This window comes from Microtus ochrogaster, chromosome 16, assembly GCF_000317375.1.
Source record: "Microtus ochrogaster isolate Prairie Vole_2 chromosome 16, MicOch1.0, whole genome shotgun sequence".
In the NCBI taxonomy this organism is placed as follows: Eukaryota; Metazoa; Chordata; class Mammalia; order Rodentia; family Cricetidae; genus Microtus; species Microtus ochrogaster.
Window position 1 is genome coordinate 4,944,358 of NC_022018.1, and position 21,558 is coordinate 4,965,915.

At 40.6% G+C, this 21,558-nt stretch overlaps 1 protein-coding gene across 7 annotated transcripts in view; it reads right to left on the reverse strand.

Annotated features, from left to right (window-relative positions):
* Nucleotides 1-21,558, reverse strand: part of Nebl (nebulette) — a 350,526-nt gene that overhangs the window by 77,917 nt on the left and 251,051 nt on the right. For 6 of the 7 annotated variants that reach the window (XM_026782975.1, XM_026782974.1, XM_026782977.1 and 3 more), the window contains 5 exons: nt 20,923-21,027; nt 18,458-18,568; nt 11,731-11,841; nt 2,468-2,569; nt 1,467-1,568 (listed from right to left, as the gene is read on the reverse strand). The exons of the other annotated variant lie outside the window; for it this stretch is intronic. In XM_026782975.1, the coding sequence (XP_026638776.1) occupies nt 1,467-1,568; nt 2,468-2,569; nt 11,731-11,841; nt 18,458-18,568; nt 20,923-21,027 (531 nt within the window). The remainder of the gene's footprint in view (nt 1-1,466; nt 1,569-2,467; nt 2,570-11,730; nt 11,842-18,457; nt 18,569-20,922; nt 21,028-21,558) is intronic. 7 annotated transcript variants of the gene reach the window in all.

Consider the following 21,558-nt stretch of genomic DNA (forward strand, 5'->3'; position numbering starts at 1 on the left):
CTTCCCCCAACTGAAAATTATAAACACATTTTAACCAAAGTTTGTTAGCATTACTGCTGACTCTGTCACTTCCCCCTGAATAAATGCCCTTGTTGATTTACTTATTTGCTTGAGGGTTTTGAGACAGGGTCTCAGAAAGTAGTCCAGGCTGGCCTTTGAATCACACTCCTCCTGCCTCGGCCCCTTGGGAGTTGAAATGACAAGCATGAGTCACCACATGCAGCAGAAATTTTAATCTTTGTGCAATCATTGTGTCTGACTTTTCCATTAGAACCTCTGGATGTTGGTCTTGATAAAGTACAAATATTATGTGCTATATAATGACCCCTGAATTTTACTATAATATTTTAGTGATTATGTTCCCATCTTTTGTGTTGTTCGTTGGCACTGGCTTGTTTGATTTCGGCTTTGCATTGCTTTGAGGTGGGGTTCATCTTGTAGTGCAAGCTGATTCATTCTGTAGTGCAGCAAACCTTCTGCCTCAAGTCCTGAGTCCTGGGCTTGTTGGAATGTGGCATTCCTCTTGGCTTGCATTCATATGTTAATCTACCTGGGATTCATTTTTGTATAGGGTTAAAGATGTGCACCCAATTTTCTTTCACCACAATGGGTGGCCAGTGACATTAGGACAACTTATTAGCTGGTCTAACTTTCCCCACTGACTTGAGTCAATACTTTTACCATACATTAAATTCTTAGACATACAGGAATCTATTTCATGAATGTCATTCTAGCCCATTGATTATTTTACCTCTCAATATATACCAACCCCACACTGACGTATTCAAATGGCTTCTTATTCTTTCTCCTTTACTGATCTCTGTTCTCACACTGCTAAAGGCTCTTTCAGGCAACTCATGTCCACAGAAACTTGAAATTCATTTCAGCCACATTCTTAATAATCCTTTTGGATTCTAATTGAAACTGAATGGCATTTATATGATAATTAGGGAAAATTGAAATTTTAACCTGCTAAACTCTCAATCTATTTGCATTTCAGGTTTGTGGACTCTTCAGGTCTCATATTCTGAAACCAGATTTCAAGGTTTTCTGTGTTATCTCTTGCCTGTTTTGCTTTCTAATGAAGGAAAAATGTTTTTAAGTTGAGAAAATATCTTATTAATAAGTTAAAACTGTATGTGTGTCTATTTTATGTATATGTGCATAAAAATATGACTTCTGGTATCAGCTCTCACTATCTCTGGAAATACACCACGGCCAGACTCATTGAAACAGGCTCAGGTGTGAGCCGAGAGGAGAGAAAACTTGACTTTGTTCTGAAACTTAAACAATTTTTCCTCCACTGAAATTTGTGATTATTGCAATCCTAGCTGAAGTAGCTTCAGAAACATTACCTCTGTTTATGCTTACAATTAAAGATATTATCTATTGGAAATATTTTCCATGCTCCTTGAAATAAAACCTCTGAATCAAACCACTGAAGGATGAGCATGCTGAAGGCTTACCTGGCTGGAAAGCTTAGAGGCTTCCACTGCATGCTCAAAGTCTGGTCTTCCAATTACAGACGGCTCTTTATTCACTATGCCTTGCCCTTTCTTGTATTCCACCTAAAGTGAATAATGAGAGAATTTTAATATTTCTACTTCACATTACGTTAACATTAGTCAAAATAAAATATAATAGTCCCACGGCCCATTAAAAATATTTCATGTAGCAAACTGAATACTAAAGCAGTGACTGCCAAAGAATTTTTTTTATAGCTACTTGAGTAAATTCAACTTTTAGCAGAATTACTTGTTTTAATCTAAGTAGCCAGTCATCATCATCTTTATATTTATTTCTAAAACCTACTAGGGACTTTTCTCGAGAGTTGAGACTCTGCATGCTTCACACAGATAGCATTTACTGTTTTGTCCATGGAAACAGGTATTAGCAGTTGAATTGAGTTCGTTTCTTTATCGATTTTTAAGGGGCGTGGGCTATGCTAGTCCAATAGTTAGCTTTAATCAAGATGTTTGGTGTGCTCAAGTAAAAGGGCATGAACTTGGAAGAGTACCCCAGGAGATAAGACACAGCCATGGCATGCCGGGCATGTGCAGAAGTAAATGCTGTTAGAAGAGAATCGGCAAATCACCAGCAACAGATGGGAAGAGGCCAAGCTGAGCTCCCTGGATGGGAGGAAGGTGAGAGATGAAGCAGGATCAGAAGCCTGACAAGTCTGACTTCCAAGCTGAGCCGTCTGAATGTGGCCATATACCCAGTAGTGCGCATACCTCTAAAAATATGCTAATTCTAGACAGAGTCGAGCCGAACATGGGAAATTCATGCACAACCCCCCAAATTTACATAACCTAGTGGATAATTCAGGACAAAATCGAGATGTCATTAATTCAAATGATTTTATTATGTTAATTGTATTAACCACCCAACCACCAATGGTGTGCTCTCTCTTCCTTCAAAATAAAAAAGAAGTTGTATCTGCACAAGACTCAGAGAGATAAATTACATTGCTTATGATCTTGGAGATCTGAGTAGCCTTCTTGATGTCCGGTCTCTCAAGTTCCGCTGTATACGTGTGGGTGTCCTGCACATCTTTTCTATAAGAAATCTGATGAAAGAGACAGTTTTGATTGGAAAAGAGAATAAATTAGTCATTCCATTTAGCTACCTTCACTCGTATAGAATTATTTCTCCTTGCCACGATAGCTTTAAGAGCACACTGACCTTATGTTACTTTTTCATGATTTTTGCGCAGATCATTCATTTCACTTATATATTTACTCTTTATACTATCCCATGTCTCATCAATTCTGAAGTAGATGCATACTATAAAATGGGCGCAAACCAATTCTGAAATAGATGCATACTATAAAATAGGGCGCAAACCAATCTAAAAGTAGTTTTCTATACAGCGCTCTATGAAAATGTTTTGTTACCTAAGTGTGTATGCTGATAGCCTTGCATACACACAACATCCTTGGTCCCATCCATCTCACATCCATCCATCCAGGAGATGCAGACAAATACACATTATCATTCCCCCAGGGAGGGCAGGTGGTGAAGCAGCCTCCACCCTAGTGACTATACCCTTTTCTTCCTTCCCAACCGAACTCCTCGGATATTCATGCCTGGGAGATGCTTATCTCCTAATAGATTGCATCTTTACTATGATCCAATTCTACCAAAGAAGGACAGTTATATAGAGGAATCTTGTCGCTGGGAGTGTGTATTAGGCACAAACCAGTCACGGGGTGAAAAGTAGAGATTAAAAGAGAGAAACAGACAAGAGTTAAAAAATGTGAAGTACTTTGGGTCTTGTGGCTTCTTCCCGTCACCTTGACTGGCAGATAGGTGGAAAGATTAGAACACAACTACAGCAGCGTGGATGCCCAGCATCTCCTCATTGCCTGCTTCTCTGCATCATGAAATCTATAGTCCTAGCAGTCAGATGAACTTCTGTCTGGCAGTGTGGCCAGAGGCAGGATGACTTGTCTATTAGAATGTGTTCTGCCAAAGTTATAGTGCAAAGTATATGGTCATTTTTAAAATCTATTATTTTTTCAGAACATAAAAGAGTATAATACAGACGTATGGACCACTGGGTCACCTGTACAAAAGGCACAACACACTCCTTATGCTGACAGCAAACTTTCTGTAATGGCACCCTATGGACTCTTTATTAAAGATTTACATCTCTGGGATCCACTTACAATCCTCAGTAGCAGAACGTTGGCAAGCGGGGCCTAAGTATCTGATTCAATAAATTCCTAACTGATCACTATGATCCAGTATTGGTGATATTGACCTGCTTGTCATTTTCCTTTTACCTTTCAGAGTTTATAAAAGTTCCCACTGTATTTCCCACTTTTTCAAAGGCAATCACTGGGAGTAAAAATAATCATACATTAATACTTCAGTGGGTTTCCAGTGCACCATGTGACTTCCTTTCAGAGAAATGCAAAGTGTCTGCTTTATCTTTCGTGAATTTGCATTTGTCTTAACGCCAAGACTATCTTTTAAAACTACATCATGAACCTGCCTGACAGGTGAACACAGCTTAGACACAATTAGTGTAATTTCATCAAGAACATCTCTTTTCTTCGTCACTTAGATTCTCATAAGCTTTGTCTTAACCAGTAATTTTGAGTAGGTTTTACGTATACAAGTAGTAAGAGACATAAAAATTCACTGAACACTGAATTATTTTGTGGGGTGGGTTTTAAATGTTCAGACCTCTTTGGGTAGGGCAATTTCACCGATTACAAAACACTCATCTGCAAAGGACAACAGCTCAGTTCCAGCCTACACTGAGTTAAACATAAGCTATGTAAACAAAAACCTGTTCTCAGGTGAAAACAAACCGGAGTTATTACCGGCCTCCACGACTAACTGCTTCTACATTTCTCCGTTCATTGGAAAGCCACCAGGGGGGACATGGCTTTTTGTCTAGAGAAGAATGGGGGGAAAGATGGAAACCCACACTTTTTGAAAAGAGCTACAACCTTTGAGAAACCCCAGCTTTACATGGGTTACCTAATTATATGCTGTTCTGCCTAATGACGGCGTGAAGAGAGGTGAGCGGTACAAAGGCGCAGGAGCAGTACTGTGAATAGGGCCCCATCATCCATGTAAATTGCAAATTAGAGGCCAGCATATGCGACTCAAAACAAATATTAAGATTGACATGAGCTGCACATTCAAACAAGAGGACACCACGGAGCCGTGCAGGAGAAAAGCACAGCAGCCAGTTTACCATCTTCCATGGCGGTGCTGCGAGGGAAGTGCCACAGGAAAGGGAGGCTGCCGTCCAGGACACTCAGGAGGCAAGCTGCCAATCACACCGTCTGCTAAGATGGCTGACAATGTGAGGGGTGGCAGTATGACCTCCTGTGGTGCGTGTGTGTGTGCGTGTGCGTGTGTGTGTGCGTGTGCATGCGTGTGTGTGTATGTGTGTGTGTGTGTGTGCGCGCGCACGTGCACAGGTGAAGGTGGAGATCAGAGACCTCAGGTATTAGGTCCTCAGGTATCTCTACATTTTATTCTAAACAGCGTCTCTCATCGGCATGAAACATCACCACACAGGCCAGACTAACTAGCTTGGGAGTAGCTGGGATCCATCTGTTTCCACCTCCCATTTTGCCTTTCATCACTAAGATTACAGGTGTGTGCCATTACGCTGGCTCCGTCTCTGGGTTGTGAGTGTCCATAATCTGGTCCTCACCACTGGGAGGTGAGTGCTTTAGAGACTGCGTCATGGCCCCACCCCCAGAATATCTTACACGGAAAGTGCTTTCCAGACTTTCAATGTGGTTAGGCAGTATTCACAAATGCAGTGGAGGCTTCCTACACCCAGGCTGTCTGACCAAGGAGCACGCCCATTTAGAAACCAGGACTAGGACTAACCAGGACTAGAGTCACCCACAGGGCCTGAAGAAGCAGGATAACATGCCAGCCTTCTTTCCTCTGGGGTCAGCCGTGCCAGACATGACCAGTTGGAGATCGCAGCTGGCTCTTCAAGTCCTCACAGACACGGTCAGTCGGAACTGACACTGGATAGAACTGGACAGAACCAGTTATGGGGCAGGAGAGGACTTCTTGCAAGGATGTGAGCAAGTCTGCGTCCAACCTGCCTGAAGGAAGCTTAAGCATTCTATTTATGGCTGGGGCCTCCAGCTTCAGTTATAACTATGCACCTTGCATTCAGCTGCAGATTAAAAACATTTGGAAAAGAAAATTGTGTCAATATCCCCTGAGTAATACAACCACCATTAACCTAGCATTTAAACATTATATTCAGTATGGTGAATTATCTAGAAGTTGCTTAAAATATGGGAGCAGATATACAAAACTCATATACAAATAATAGTGTTTCATATAAAATACCTGAACATCCATGATTTTTTTGTATGTACAAAAGTCATAAGCCATGGATACCAATGTAAGTCTGTATATCATCAGCAAACTTCCCATTTTTACTTAAGTACATAGATGGATTCATGTCACTAACCCTGGAGACATCCATTCGGGATTTTCTGCAGAGTCACATCTGTCCTCTATCACCTCCAATAAAGACATGGATTCCACCAACGGTCTGGCTCTGGATTTCGCCCCTGTCTCACTATGTCCAGCTCCACCCTTGTCTTACACCTCCACGCACTTCTACTAGTCTCCATGGGTTCTCTCCTTTCAGTATTTCTGTGTCTGCTGCATAAGGGCCATGTCTTTTGTGAGTTCCTTCATTCGTGTGGTGTGCTCAGTGTGTCACGTACTATGCTAAATAGTTTATGTGCATCAACTCTTTAAATCCCTGTCCCTGTTGAGGATTGTCTAACCTCAACTGGGCTGTAGTGACACTTCCTGCTGGGACTGGAACCATATCCTCCAACACCTCCTATTTTTAGCTGTGGGTTAGAATGGGCTGATAATGGGAATACCCATGGGATTTTGAAAGCAGAAAGAAAACGAACGTTTGCTCTCCAAGTACAGGCAGACATGGATACAGGGAGTCACAACAGATTCAGGATTATACAACGGTCATGTGAGACTCCCTGGTTGGGGAATTCACAAACTGAACAGAAGCAAAGCTGCCATGGATGGTCCTTGAAGAGAAGGTGAAGGATGCTCTTGGAGGGGAGAGAGAGGCTCAGATGGATGACGCCTGCAGAGGACAAGCACCGTGCAAGCATGCGGACCTGATGGTGACAAATCTAACTGGACCAAGGCAGCCACTCTGCTACTCTAGTGAAGAACCAAATAGTTCTTGTGAGGGAGGCAAAACTAGACAAGAAAGAAGACTTCTCAGGTTGGTGGAGGAGAAATGAATAGCAAGGCCTACAGAGAGTTAAAGGAGGCCAGAGTTTAATTGCTCTAAAGGAAATCTTCTATAACCATCAGAAATGCTGCTATCAGAGTACCTATCTAGATACTACCAAACTGGCACATAGACTGAGATTGTTTTGTTTAAGCACGGCAGACTAAACACGGCACCTCATACATACTAGCTAGGACCACTGGCTAAACCACAGCCTCCTGAAAACCCCTCCTTACTCTCACTTAAACATTGTTTTCTCTGACAGTATATAAATTCTTTAAGTAGAGGTATGGTCTGATGCCATACAGCTGAGAGAAAATAACTTTTTTTTTTTTTTTTGGTTTTTCGAGACAGGGTTTCTCTGTGGCTTTGGAGCCTGTCCTGGAACTAGCTCTGTAGACCAGGCTGGTCTCGAACTCACAGAGATCCGCCTGCCTCTGCCTCCCGAGTGCTGGGATTAAAGGCGTGCGCCACCACCGCCCGGCTGAGAAAATAACTTTGATTTTCTAAAAGACTGAATAACTATAGTGATAGCTAGCACAATCTATCACTATTGTTGCCACTGTTTATAAGTAATTAGATAGTTAATGAACATTTTCTTATTCACAATTTAATCTCATTACCACCACAGCCTTCCGAAGAATAGGTAATTCTAACGATGCTCTCTGAGAGATGAACCAAACATTAATGTACCTATTTTTAATGCTAAATCCTGAGCCATTGTTATTGTAAATTACATGGAGAACCTCAGAAGCCACAGTCACTTTTCTAGTGTCATTTTACTGAATTATCTGCAAGCCTTTTCACTTTCTGATGGGACAGAAACTTAACAGCTGATAAGTTTTTATTAATCTTAAGACAGACAGTACATACATCGTGCTTGGGAAAAACATTAAGTCTTAAACATAATTTCTCACACTGAGAATGTTTTAATGCACATTGAACTGATTGGCCATACAAATTTGGGAAAACTGACCATTCCTGTCATACCACAAGCCATGTAACTCGGAAAAGTAAAACGAACTACTTGAGATTCGCCCGACTTAGTGCAGAATGACTGGCCGGCTCCCGTCTCTGGAAGATTGATGAGATGGAATAATGGAACTGAGGTTTTCATTACAAGCCCATCTTTTGGGGGGAAAAAATCACAGGAGAAAAATACCTCCAGTTTCTCTAATTATATTAGAAAAATGTGCCAGGGGCACATCCCTTAAAATGAGAAAGGATTCAGATGAGCTGGTTTGAATCATTTTTTGATGATAGTATCAACAAGAGAGAGAGATTTGGGGACCTTTTTGAATTTGCCTTTCTGACCTAATTCACTCTTCATATTTATTTCCTAGTGACTTGACCCTTTAAAAATTGAACTTCTTTTTATTGGCTTGAGTTAACTGTCATATCGCTCTAAACTCTCAAGGCTGGAGGAAGCCAGATAGGCCTACTCTTTCATGAAGTAAGGAGTCCCTCTGTGGAGCTCTTCAAGGATATCATCTCATTTAAAACTCAAGTTAACCCTTGGGCATAAGTAGCACCATTGCCTCCATTGAGAGACGTGAGAGCTGGGCTCTATAGACAAACAACCTGTGGATGGTCATCCACACTATTTGGCAAAGCAAACATTTCCGTCATGATCTAATGCCAAACTACCTCTCTAATGTGCGCTCTAGTGGAGACCATCACAAAAAGGGTTGTTTTTCATTTTCTGTGATTACTCAACTAAAATTTTGAGTTAGGCAAGAGATTACCACTACCCACCCCCACCCCAAATACTGTTCTTCTTAGAGTTCTTAATTATTTGAAGGTGCAAATCTAGTTGAACCATCAGAATCTTTTGTTTTTTCATATTTAACTAGAAAAACTGAAAAAGGAAACTACTATTCAGCATCTTCACTGATGCTAATAAGAGGTAGAGCAGAAAAAAAGCAGCTATTCAGGCTCCAGAGTACTGCTGCCTACCCAGCCTCTTGGTTAACAGATCTGAGAAAACTGACATATCTGTGTGGATACAAAAAAGCTAACAAGCTGACCTTCACTGTTTATAGGATAATCCAATATTTATTTTTATTACTATTTCCTCTCTGTGTGTGTGTGTGTATATGTGTATGTGTGTGCATGTGTATATGTATGTGTGTGCATGTGTGTGTGCATGTGTGTGTGTATGTGCGTGTGTGCGTATGTGTATGTGCATGTGTGTGCGTGTGTGTGTGCATGTGTGTGCGTGTGTGTATGTGTGTGTGTATGTGTATATGTATGTGTGTGAGTACCTATGCCATAGCATACATGTGGAGGTCAGACACAGTTCTCCCCTTTCCACCATGTAGGCCCCAGGGATCTAACTCAGGTCATCGTCATCAAGCTTGGCAACAAGCCTTTACCCACCATACCATCTCCCTAGATCCTAGTTTTTATTTGATATTAAGCCATTTATATCCAAAAGTAAAGTAACATTCCCCATTGCAGAAGAGTAATTCTACAGAATTCTACTAGGAGATTCTGTGTCACAGTTCTTCAGACTGAAGTTTCAAGAGATTTTTATGTTTTATATCTGGTCCTAAAGCACGAAGTGTATGTCCTAGCTCTCCCTGTGGCTTCCAAGGCCTATGTTAAATTTCATATTGTAAGGACAGCAAATGTATTATTCTACAAGGCTTGGCTTAGGAAGAATATCAGCTACCTCAAGATAGAATACAAATATCATTTTCACTTTAAATCTGAGTAAATAGTCTTAAACAGTTTCTAAATCCTATTATATGTACAAACTTTGCATGTAAAGGTTGAGCCAAGTCGGCAGAGGGATGTAAGTCAACACATCTTTTCCCATAAGTACACAGTGGCAAATAGAGGAGAAGGAGGCTTTAGGCTCCAGTCCCCCAAGCTCTCAATCACAGACCTTTTCAAGGAAAAGACAGAGTTAAAATAATAAGCCTGGATCTTATGATAAGGAACTTCAGTATTTGAACTTCAGTGAACAACAGAGTTAGACAGGGCTTTTGGGGATGCATGGAACACTAGCCCCAACCCCAGCCCACCAGACCGTCTTCTAACCTCCAGGCTTGTATTTGAATTCAATATTTCTTCAGTGTCAGACAGGGGAAATGCCAAGATCTGAATCATTTTTTTTCCCCTACAGAGTACCTGAATTTAGATGATAACCCATACTGCTCCCACCCTTTTAATTCTCAGGTAAAATCTTGACTTTCACGGGGCAGCAGTGAAGAATGGAAAAGGTAGAATTGGGAGTTTGATTTCTTTGGTCTGATTTCATTTGTATTACAAAATGTGACACAACACGGAGTTCTTTTAAGTACTGGAAATGATCAGCCTTGGCACAGTGCCTGGCATGTGGCTGAGCTAGGTAAGTGGTATTATGAATATTATAGTCCCTCTATAAGCAAACAACACTTGAAACCCTCCCCTTAAAATACCACCCTGCTAACAATTGCAGACACTCAGCTTCTCCAGCTCCCACCAGCACTAAGGCATCCATGAGGACACTTTGGCACTGGTGAGTGGCTTACATGCTTGGGTCATAATGTCAAGACTCACTATAATTTTCACTTAAACACTGACCTTCTGCAATTTAATACCATTTAATCGCCAACACTGCACAAAGAAACTGCTGTAGTGTTTGAGCCTAAAATGTCTCCCACAGACTCTGTTTTGGATGCTTGGTGGCAAGTCTGAGGTGAGACATGCCTTTCGGGCTACAGAACATTTAGAAAATGGGACCTGACCAACAGAAGTAGATGGGTTGTGGCAGGATTTTGAATGTTATGTCTTTCCCTGGATCCTGTCTAGATCTCTCTGCTTTCTGGTCTGAGATCATATAAACACATCTTCTATTCCTGCCACCATGGATGCAGCCACTCCAGAACCACGGGTTCCCTTCCAACGTGGGACTTCAGTTTCTCTAGAACCATGAATCATATAACTCTTTTCTCCCCAAAGCTGCTTCTGCCAACTGTTTGGCCACAGTGAGGAGGCCAGCAACTAGACCATGGATACTCTACCAGACTAGCCCCTAAAGGCAGTCAGCAGAAGAAAGTAAAGCTTTGAAGTAAAAGCTTCTGGGTTTATATAGACCTTACAAAGAGGACCACATGGTAGGGCAGATTCTGTGTGAGATGATGAGAAAACATCAGGAATGTCTCTAAGAACGGGTGAAGGACATCTTGTCCCCACCTAGGACAACAGGACGAATCAGTGCCCATACAAACCCACCAAGATTCTAACATCGGTCATTTACATCTTTGGAGGCCAGAAAAGTCACAATTCTGGTACTATTTTAGGAGAAATTTCTTTTTCTAAGCCACAGTGATAATGATAATTGATAAAATGCATGAAAGCCTTAAAGGGCTTGGTAACTTCAAAGAAGGAATGTACTATCTTTCTCTACCTTCTTCCCGTTTGGCGCCTGCTTCTAACCTACTAGAAACCAGCTTTCGAAGTTCATATCTTACCTTCAACAATTTGAACCCCATAAGCATAAGCACTCTAAAATAAAGTACAGCAGGGAACCCTAAAACTTTATATTTCCTCTGGGGCCACTGATGACAGCTGGGTTTTCTTCTAGTGCTCCTGTCGTTCTGGAGTAAAGACCACAAACTTCCACACAATGTAAAGGAAATTCAGTAAGCACTGAGAACCAAAGTGGTCCCAGAATCCACATGTGTCTTAGACAAAGCAAAATTTACAGTGCCCAAAATGCCTCACAATTTAAAAATATCCAACAAAGGGGTTGAGGACAGTCATCAGAATAATTCAAATAAGTGTTAAAGTCCTTGTGACCAGTGTGCCATAATGTTTTAATCTCAACAAAATAATCCCAAATTCGTACTTTTCCAGAAAAAAAATTGCAAAGAAAGGAAGGAAGGAAAGAAGGAAGAAAGGGAGGGAGAGAGGGAGGGAGGGAGGGAGAGAGAGAGAGAGAGAGAGAGGAAGAAAAGATGAGCTCTTACATTGCTCTGGTGTCTGTTGACCTCCATGGCATGTCTCACCTCCGGAGGTTCCTTCATGTGTGCATAATCCGAGACCCCCTTCTCAGCATCATGCTTCTGCTTGTAGGCAACCTTCGAAAGCACATAAGGATTAGAGCCACTCAGAGGTGTGCTAAACACTGCTTTCAATTCCTCCTCTATTTTGAGGGCCGACAGTTAAATTTGCCTGAGAGGCTGTAACAAGATAATGCTCTCATCCCAGTGCTGCAGTTTAGCTTTGGATCTCAAAAGTTGCAGTTTATCTCAAACGAAAGATTAAAAACCTCAGTTTTATTCATCTGCCTTAAATCTTGGCAGCAGTCTGGGGAGATCCTCAACAACTGAGAACTCTCAGGGCTACAAATGTACAAGGTTAAGTTTAGAGGGCACAACTGACTAAGTGAAGGTCAGTGAGAATGTGTCAAAGTTTAAAGGTTATTTTATTTATTAATTATTTTTAGCATGTGTGTGTATGGGGGGCAGGGTATGTGTATGGGTACAGATGCCCAAAGAGGCCAGAAGCATCGGATGCTCCTGGAGCTGGATTTACCAGTGTTTATGAGTGCTGGGAATTGAACTCTAGTCCTCTGCAAAATCCACATGCCCTGTTAAGCCTGAGCCGTCTCTCCAGTGCTGTGAATTACTTTAGGTCATGAATTGTTTTTAAATGAAAGATTCTGATTTTGTATAGACTCAAATGATTGACTTATCTGATATGGCCTATGATTTGATAATCATCATTAAATTTTCCAATTAAGGGAATTTTTGACATACAGGCAAAATTCTCAGATAGGTCAAGCCTAGTCCTCCATAAGGAATAGGTCATCCCAATACTGTCCATTGCTATGATTACTGGTTTGCTCTTTACTGGGCTGGAGAGGGCCTGTGAAAGATGCCTCAGAAGGTAACAGCCAAATCTGACAACATGGCTGGGAATAAAAGAAAGTCATACAGGAAATCTTCCCTCACTCTAGGCTTTTACAGTCATTTTATTTCTTTCCCAATTTTTAATTGCTACTTAATTTTGAGTAATCATCTATTGCCTGCCTTCCCTTACTGAAACACTCAACTTTCAACTCCCTGAATGTGCACATCCCACTATAACATCTGAAAAAAAATCAGCATCAAAGAATCACCAATTTGTTACCGATGCACAACCAGTGACTAACAAATTAACAAATAACTAAGAATATAGGAATGAATGAAAGCAATACCCAGAAGAAAGAAAAGCAAAAACCAAATTCGATGAACAGAGTCTAATGATGACGAGCTTATTAAGTGACCTTGAAATTGCTTAACACTGGGAAATAGAAGCAAACAAAAAATAAGGATTAGGACAGTACTCAACAAGAAGAAACAGAGTGTCCTTTCGGGGAAACGAAGATAGTGAACGTTAGCAGGAATCTGTCACCACTATGAGCTCCTTGGAAGCCATTTTGATATCTTACACATCTTTTAATATCCTGTGCTTATCAGAGTGACTAGCACAGAGAGAAATGCAATAAACTTTTAGTAAATAAATGAGTTTATCGGCATTCTCATGAAGCTACACTCCTCACAGGAGTTTATAGACAGAGCTGGCTGCCCACCTAACTATTAGTACAGCAGTCAACAGGATTACAGTGCTGAGAAATAGGCTATTTTGTTGTTTTGTGAATCTTACCATTTTAAAAGCTGTCTAGTACAGTTCTCAAGACTTCTGTGAGCTGGGCGATGGTGGCGCACGCCTTTAATCCCAGAACTCAGGAGGCAGAGGCAGGTGGATCTCTGTGAGTTCGAGACCAGCCTGGTCTACAGAGCTAGTGCCAGGACAGGCTCCAAAGCCACAGAGAAACCCTGTCTCAAAAACCCAAAAAAAAAAAAAAAGACTTCTGTGGCCTCTCTGGATTCACATTTAGGTTTTCTTGAGAACTTTTACTACTAAAAGATCATTGGGACATCACGTGCTCTAAATATTGTAAGTTCTGTTGAAAATTGTTCTATTCACCAAACCCCCAAACCTGTGTCCCAGAGCTGGATCTGTGTAGCTGCAGCGAGAGAAGCTAGCTGACAAGACAGAGCTTCCAATGAGATAGCACAGCCTCCACTAGCTTCCAATCCTCCACACGTCCACATGGACTAAAGGGTTGGACTTCTGTACTTCCCCAGGGGCTCCCAAGATCCAACTCCCAATTAATCTACCTCTTTCCTCAGGTGCCTCAAATGATCTGACTCAATCTCATGAGAATTATGTAATTAAATCCTAGTTATCGTTTTCCAGCTGCCAGATGATATTAACACATCTCTAGGTCGTTTTCCTTTCGCTGCCTGTGTGGGAATTTCTGATAATTAACATACTTAAGTCTGATTCGATCCTATGCAGTCGGTTCCTGTAACCAATCCTGTACATGTGGTTGATTCCCAAGACTCGAATGCAGCACTTCATATGGTCCAGGTGTAATTCATCTCGCTACAGTGTGTTTGCTCGGAAAGATATGTAATTATGATGAACATCTTTACATTCTCAGGAATTAGTTACATGAGAAAACTCCACCCAGGTTGACTGCCCATCATCACAGTTACTTATGTTTTATATCGCACCTCTAAAGGAAAGGAGAGTTTAATGGGTGGCCAAGTCACTAAAACCATGAAAAACGTTTATAGTCTGCATTTTAGACGGAATACCACACTTGTGACTTCATAAACCTAAGGCATGCAGCCGATCATTTTATGAGTTATCATAGAAATAGTGACTCACCCAGGACAGTTTGAAGAAGTTCTTTCTTAAAGAGGCTGCATAATTTTCTACTTTCGGCTTTCAAACAGTTGTTTCGTTTACAGCTGCTACTGAGCAGAACTCTAAAACTGAGCTTGCGTCAAGTCGGAGGCAGCTGAGCTTTAATTTATCACAGCAATTTTCTCCCCTTAAATAGCTAATGGAAATGATGTCAGTGATGCCAAGCTGGTAGTTTTTCTGATAAATTCAATTTTTAAAGGATCTGTCATTTTGTAATGTTTCCCTAACTTCAAACCATTTCCTCCCATTTGAGAAGCCTCGGAGCACTGTGGAGCGGCACCATCAAATCAGAGTGCACTGCTAATAGTTTCACATAGTCTACACAATATGTGTGTCTAGTAAGATATTTACATTTATCTCATGTATTTCACTCGATAGTAGATTTTTTAAAATTAGGATGCTATGTGCCCCAGGCTGGCCTAAAACTCACTATAATGCCAGGATGATCTTGAATGTTGGTCCTCCTATTTCTCTCCTGAGTGCTGGGATTACGGGAAAATGCTTCATTTTACTTCTAGTAGATTTGCCCTCCCTGTCCCCCAGTATATGTTTGACATACAGTCTACTTTTAAGGTACCATTCAAGTGAATGTACTGTAGTCCCATACAACAGACAGTTATGAACTTCAGACACAGAAGCTTACGGCTACTGCGGGCACAAACATAGACTCTCACAAGCCTGCTCAGTGCCAGGGCCAGAGTTACCTATATCAGTTCCATGATGCAGGGGTATTCAGCCCTTGCCTGGAAACAGCCATGCAGGCAAAACCCCATCGGTTTACAGCACACTCCATTCCATTCTGTTCTTGGGTTTGTTTAGGATCTTTGTTTTTATATAGCTCAAAAAAGGTCTCCTATAAGTCTTAGGACTCTTTTTCTCGAAATTCTTCATCCCAAGTATGTTCTGTAGGGAATTGTGACCCTGACTCAACTTCTATCGCAAGCCGGTGACCAGGTGAAAACAGCTGTTCTAGTGATTTTGACCCCCAAATATGCAGAAGAGCTGTAGCCATGTAGACTCATTTTGACTTCAGAAGTGTAGGGAAACTTCTCCCTTAAAGAGAGCCAACATATAAGGCATTCTGGATGTGCTTTTTCTCTCAAGTTCCTTATAGCAGATTCCAAACTCAAATATACTACAGGCATTTTGTTTTCTTCATATCACAGTCTGGCAAACCAACAATCTTGGGGTTCAGTGTTCAAGAGTATATGCAGCTTGATTTCAGGTAAGAGTTTGATAAAGACTTAGGAGACAGTGGGACATAAAAGTAATCAGTGAGACACTTGCTGTTTCAAGTCTAAGGATATCAAAACTACATAGAGACACAGTAATATGTCTGCTTTCTTGCTTTTTACTTCTGGGTAAATTCAGAATCAGTATCTTAACAGTAATAATATGGATACATTTATATATAAAGGAACATTATTACCTTGTGTCAGCCTTTGAAACAGGTAGCTTATGGGGAATCAGCTTTCTCTTAGAGCAAGTCAAAAATTTATCACAGGGGACGTATTCATAACTTATGCTGAATACAGGTGTCTGTATGTTAACTATCATAGGAGAACATGGTAAAAATGTACATGGCAACTTATCCTAACAAAAATATGACAAATTCTAAAATATCCTCCATGAATTATTTTTCATGTTAAGTGCTGCGTTGCAAGGTTTGATGTGCCAAAATTTACTAAGAAGGTGAGAAAACTCTTCTACTTAAAAAAAAATAGAATTCAAGTATCCTGTCTTAGTTTGAGTTTCTGTTGCTGCTATAAAACACCATGACCAAAGCAACTTGGGGAGGAAAATGTTTATCTGTCTTACACTTCCACAGCACTGTTCAGGACAAGAACTCAAACAGGGCATGAACCTAGAGGCAGGAGCTGATGTAGAGGCCATGGAGGGGTGCTGCTTACTGTCTTGCTCCCCGTGACTTGCTCAGCCTGCTTTCTTATAGAAACTAGAACCACCAGCCCAGAATAGTCCTACCCACAAAGAGCCAGACCATCCCCCACCAATCCTTAGTTAGGAAAATACCATACAAGCTTGCTTACATCCCCATCATATGGAAGCATTTTCTCAACTGAGATTTTGTCCTCTCAGAAGGCGTTAGCATGTATGCAGTTGACATAAAACCATTCAGCGCAAATCCCAAACTGTCACTTCATAAGCACAAACATAAGCATGCATTCCTTTTCTTTCTTGCGTAATTGTTACTTGTCCCACATCAAATGTTGTGTTGTAATTACATGCTTTGTTAAGCAGCCCATGTCATCAACAAATAGCTAAGTGACCAGCTGTTGGCAGGGCAAGCAAAGGACACACTCGTCATAGTCAGCCATGCAGAATCTCACCATCATATATTTTTAGACTAGTCTTGCATAGCTGAGATAGACTCACTGCCCAACTGGGGACACAGTGCGTGCTTACATTTATAATAATGAATTACTTAAAGATGTCCTAAGAAGAGTTCTATGCTTAGTATTTTCCCAAAGTAATCCATTTGGAAATTATTTGAAATCCAAAGCACCTTCTTCTTAAAGATAAAAAGAATCTAAAGAAGAAAGTGAATTTGCTGTACTATGGCAGGTGGCACATGGTTTCATAATACTAACACTTGGGAGGCCGATCTGGGAGGATTATGAATTCAAGTTCTCCTCAAGCTATATAGTGAGTGAGGGGGTCAACCTGGGTTACATTTGAGCCTGTCTCAAAATATTTTCTAACACAGAAGTATATTGATTGATAAGAAAGCAAGCAGTAGACACTGGAGGAGAGATGAGGTGCAGCATGCATTGAGGACTCAGACCTGAAGGCAGATTAGCTAGCTGTTGGTGGTCTGGCTCTGGTTTCTACTGGATGTGTGGCCTTGAGAAAGATACTAATCCTCTCTGTGCTTGTTTCTAAAACCCTACAATGGGAATACCTGGTGGAGTTGTTGGGAGGAAAAAATGTACAAAAGTGGAAAGCACATAGAACACCACCGGGCCCAGCTAGCACATGTGTGTGATACAAACTTACACTACACATGAAGAGCACATATTACACAGAAGAGAGCCTATCCCTAGGAAGGAAACCAACAGAGTCAACTGAATTCCTAGTCCATATGTTCTAGGGACCGCTCCAAGTAGAGCAGGAAATGAGGCTCTTCCAGCTTAGAGGGCCAAACAGCAGAAGATAAAACCACCATTCTCATCATTACCATCACCATTACCATCACCACCATAATCATCAGATTGGGAGATAAAGAATGCGATGAGCCAGAAAGCATCAAAATATTCTAGTTTGAAATTCTATAGCAAGAAATTTAGGAAATGGGGGACATTCAGAATGCCTTAGCTGCCATTCTCCTCTAAGGGAAACCCCTTTCCACTCCTGGACTCAAAAGGAGTTTTCATGAGGACAGTCCCTCCATTTTTCTGCAACTTAGAAATGGCTACTTTCACCTGATGGCAGCCCTAGGTACTGGCTGTAGATCTCCTGCATGGAAAACACATGCCACAGAACAGAATACAGGCCAAACACTGGTCTAGCAAGGGAGCGTGAACCTGCACATGCCCCAAATCCAACCGTCACTTGTTTCCCTGACTTTATAAACTCTACTGAAATGTTCTTGGCTTAGGGACCATACATTAAATAAGAGATTTACTTGAAGTAGCTATCAAAATCTCATCATGAAACTGTCTGGATGATACTGGAATCAGCTCTTTGGAGGACAATGAGTGGGCCATGGAGAAGCAAAGATGTGGCCGGCAGACCTGATACTGAGGTTCCCTTCATTTTCTGCCATTTCACCTGTGATAATTAGCAGTACAGACCAGTTGCTTCCGGTTCCATTTAGTATTTGGTAACCAAAAACAAAAAAAAAAAAACAAAAAACAATGCTCATAAATGCCAAATACCAAATAACTTCTGTAAGGTTACAAACTTGAGTCACACCTCACTCTGAAGCTGGGATACTTCTCTTGCAAAGACGCTGTCAATAGTGGCCGGCATATGCTTGTACAGACAGTTGGAAAGATCCGCCTTAATGGTTCCTTTGTATTTTGCCTAAGATAAAAAAAAAAGGAAAAAATATAAGCATTCTTTTTTTTTCTCTGCTACTGTGAATACAAAAGAAAGCTTAAGTTAGATACATGATTGGTTTAAAAACCTACAGGCTATTAGATTTATGTCAATTAATCTGATGGGAATATTCTGAAAGATAGAAATAAATCCAGTGTATTGTGGCGAGAGCTTTAACTGTGATAAGGAAGGACGGAGAAGTTTGTGTTTCAATCTGTGTATTTCTGAAGTCTGTGTGTTGAGAGTAGCATGTGTTTGGCCAGTGAACAAATGGTCTGAGAACAATGAGACCTTCTAGCTACCAAATACAAGTTATTAGAATTTACTGTCTAGAACCTAGAGGCAAACAATAGTGGTAACTAGACACTGGGAGGGCTGTGATGTTGGATAACAGGAACTCAGACAATTAGGTACAATGAATGTGTTCCTGTGTTCTACAGAACTGCAGGGTGGCCATAGTTCACAACAAATTATTTTTTATTTTGTGAAAAACTGAAGAGGGGAGACAAAGGCTGCAGACACAAAATAAGAACAACTAGAAAGAAACATTAATTTCCCTGATTTGCTCAGGACCTATCATGTGTGTGCTGAAATATCACACTCAGTTCAGAAGGATGTACAATATTTTTCTGTCTGATAATGAAAAATTGTTTGTAGGAGAGAAAAAAGTTAACTACCTGGTTCTCATCAGAATACACTGTATCAATGTATGGAATTATCAGATTAAATCCTCTAAACTTATACAATTAAATATTAATAATAATAATAGAAGTGTAAATGTATGGAATTGTCATTAAATCCTCTAAACTTACATAATTAAATAACAATAATAATAACAACTATAGGAGGAGTGGTCCTTTATTAAAACCTTCTTAGCTTTCTTTGGCCACAGTGGAAGGTGTAGCCTCATTTACCTCTGAGTGTGTGTGTGTGTCTGCGTGTGTGTGTGTTTTGTGTCTCTGTATGTTTGTGCACATGTCTGTGTGATTGTGTGTGTTTGTGTTTCTGTGTGGCTGTGTGTGTAAGAGAGTTTTGTGTATGTGCATGTTTGTGCATGTGTTTGTGTCTCTGTGTGTTTGTGTGTGTGTTTGTGCATGTGTTGTGTCTGCATCTGTGTGTGTATGTGTGTGTATGTGTGTGTATGTCTTTAGCCTGCACTGATTATAAACAAGCTCTAACATTACTTGAGAAGACAAACAGCCAGTCGCCATTTCCTCTAGGGAAAATTAGCTTTTAGGGACTACGATAGGTCACCACTTATAATTTTTTCTCTGCAGTTAACTCCTTCAAGAAAATTAATCAATCATAAATTGAGAACACCAAGAATTTCTCTCTACATGATAAATAATGTAGCTAACACAAGGGAAAAATCACGTTTCTTCTGCTCCGTAAACCTCCCAGTCAGAGTTGCTTTGGGTGTTGATTGATGGAGCCTATCCTTCATAGGCCTTTTGTCCCCCAGCTAAAGATGCTGGTAATAATGACAGAAAATGGACTAGTTTTCTCAAAACTGTTCCACATTACTAGATAATCCTGAGTGTGGCACATTTATCTCTTTCCAACACAACTTACAAAACACTAGAGGTCAGTCATTTGCAATGCTGCTTTATTCGTTCTCTTTTTCAAGTCCATTCACAGACTAATGCAAATCCTCAGCCTAGAGATTATGACATGGTGCTTCGGGATCCACTGTGGACTGTGGGACTGAATGCTCGCAGGAGAGGCTGTGCGGCTTTTCAGCTGGAAATAGTGTGTTTCCTTCACTCTGCCTTCCTAAACATTACCTCTCTCCAGCTGAGTCTTAGCCCACTCAAAGAGTTCATTTAAAATTATTTATCCAAGATGGCATGCTTGATGGATTTAGTTGACAAATTTACTTATTTCCAATATGGTATTCAATTACCCCCAAAATATGTCCATTACAAAATGAATAACTTGGAAATTCTAAAATTAGCCATGCTGCCAGAATTTTCTCCTACATGAATAAAAATATTTATTTTCAAGAGTAATTCCACATACAGCATAACGACAGTCAAAATACACATATACTGCATAAACATACACCAGTGAACTATAGTAAAATCAGTGTACACATAGTAACTTGATTCATAGTTACATAATTTAGATATGACCAGTATTAAGTGTTTCATTCAAAATTATTCTCCAACTTTAATATAATATAAAAATAATATATTTTTATAATAATATAACACAGGAACACATTCATCGTACCTAATTGTCTGAGTTCCTGTTATCCAACATCACAGCCCTCTCAGTGTCTAGTTATCACTATAATATAATATAAGCCATAATCCATTTGACAGCTTTTCAGACCTTACCTCAGAAATAAAAGCAGCAATGTTTTTTACATGGTTTAGCATAGGAGTATCCGTCACAAAGGTGCACTTATCCTTGGACTTGTTATACTCTTCTTTATAATGGATCTGAAAAAGAATAATTAACACAAGGAGAAAGGACCAAGTGTAGTAACTTTTCTTAACAGAAAGTTAAACTACTCAAGTCTACTTGATGAAGTAAAGACTGAAATAAAATAATCAAATTAAGGTATCTGGTCCTGAGCTGCACAGGCGATGAGACACTGTGAGGGGGATTTGTGCTTTCAATATGAAAGCATCAGTCACCATGAAGTCTCAATGCTGGGAGCCTAGGGAAATGACTCATTGGGTGAAGAGCCTTGTTGGGGGGTGGGGGAGGAGGGACCAGAACTCAAATCTCCAGAACCTAGGTAAAATCCAGAAAAGTGGCTCAAGCACCTGCAACTCCAGCACTCCTGCAAGGAAGGCAGAGAGGACAGAATCCCCAGGAGCTCATGGACCAGAGGGTGGGTTAAGTGAAGACCCTTCCTAAAATCAAAGTGGAATGACCCATAGTCAACCTTGTCCTCTGACTTCCACACACATGCAATGACACACACCTGCCTACACTTACACACACAAATGTGCACACATATATAT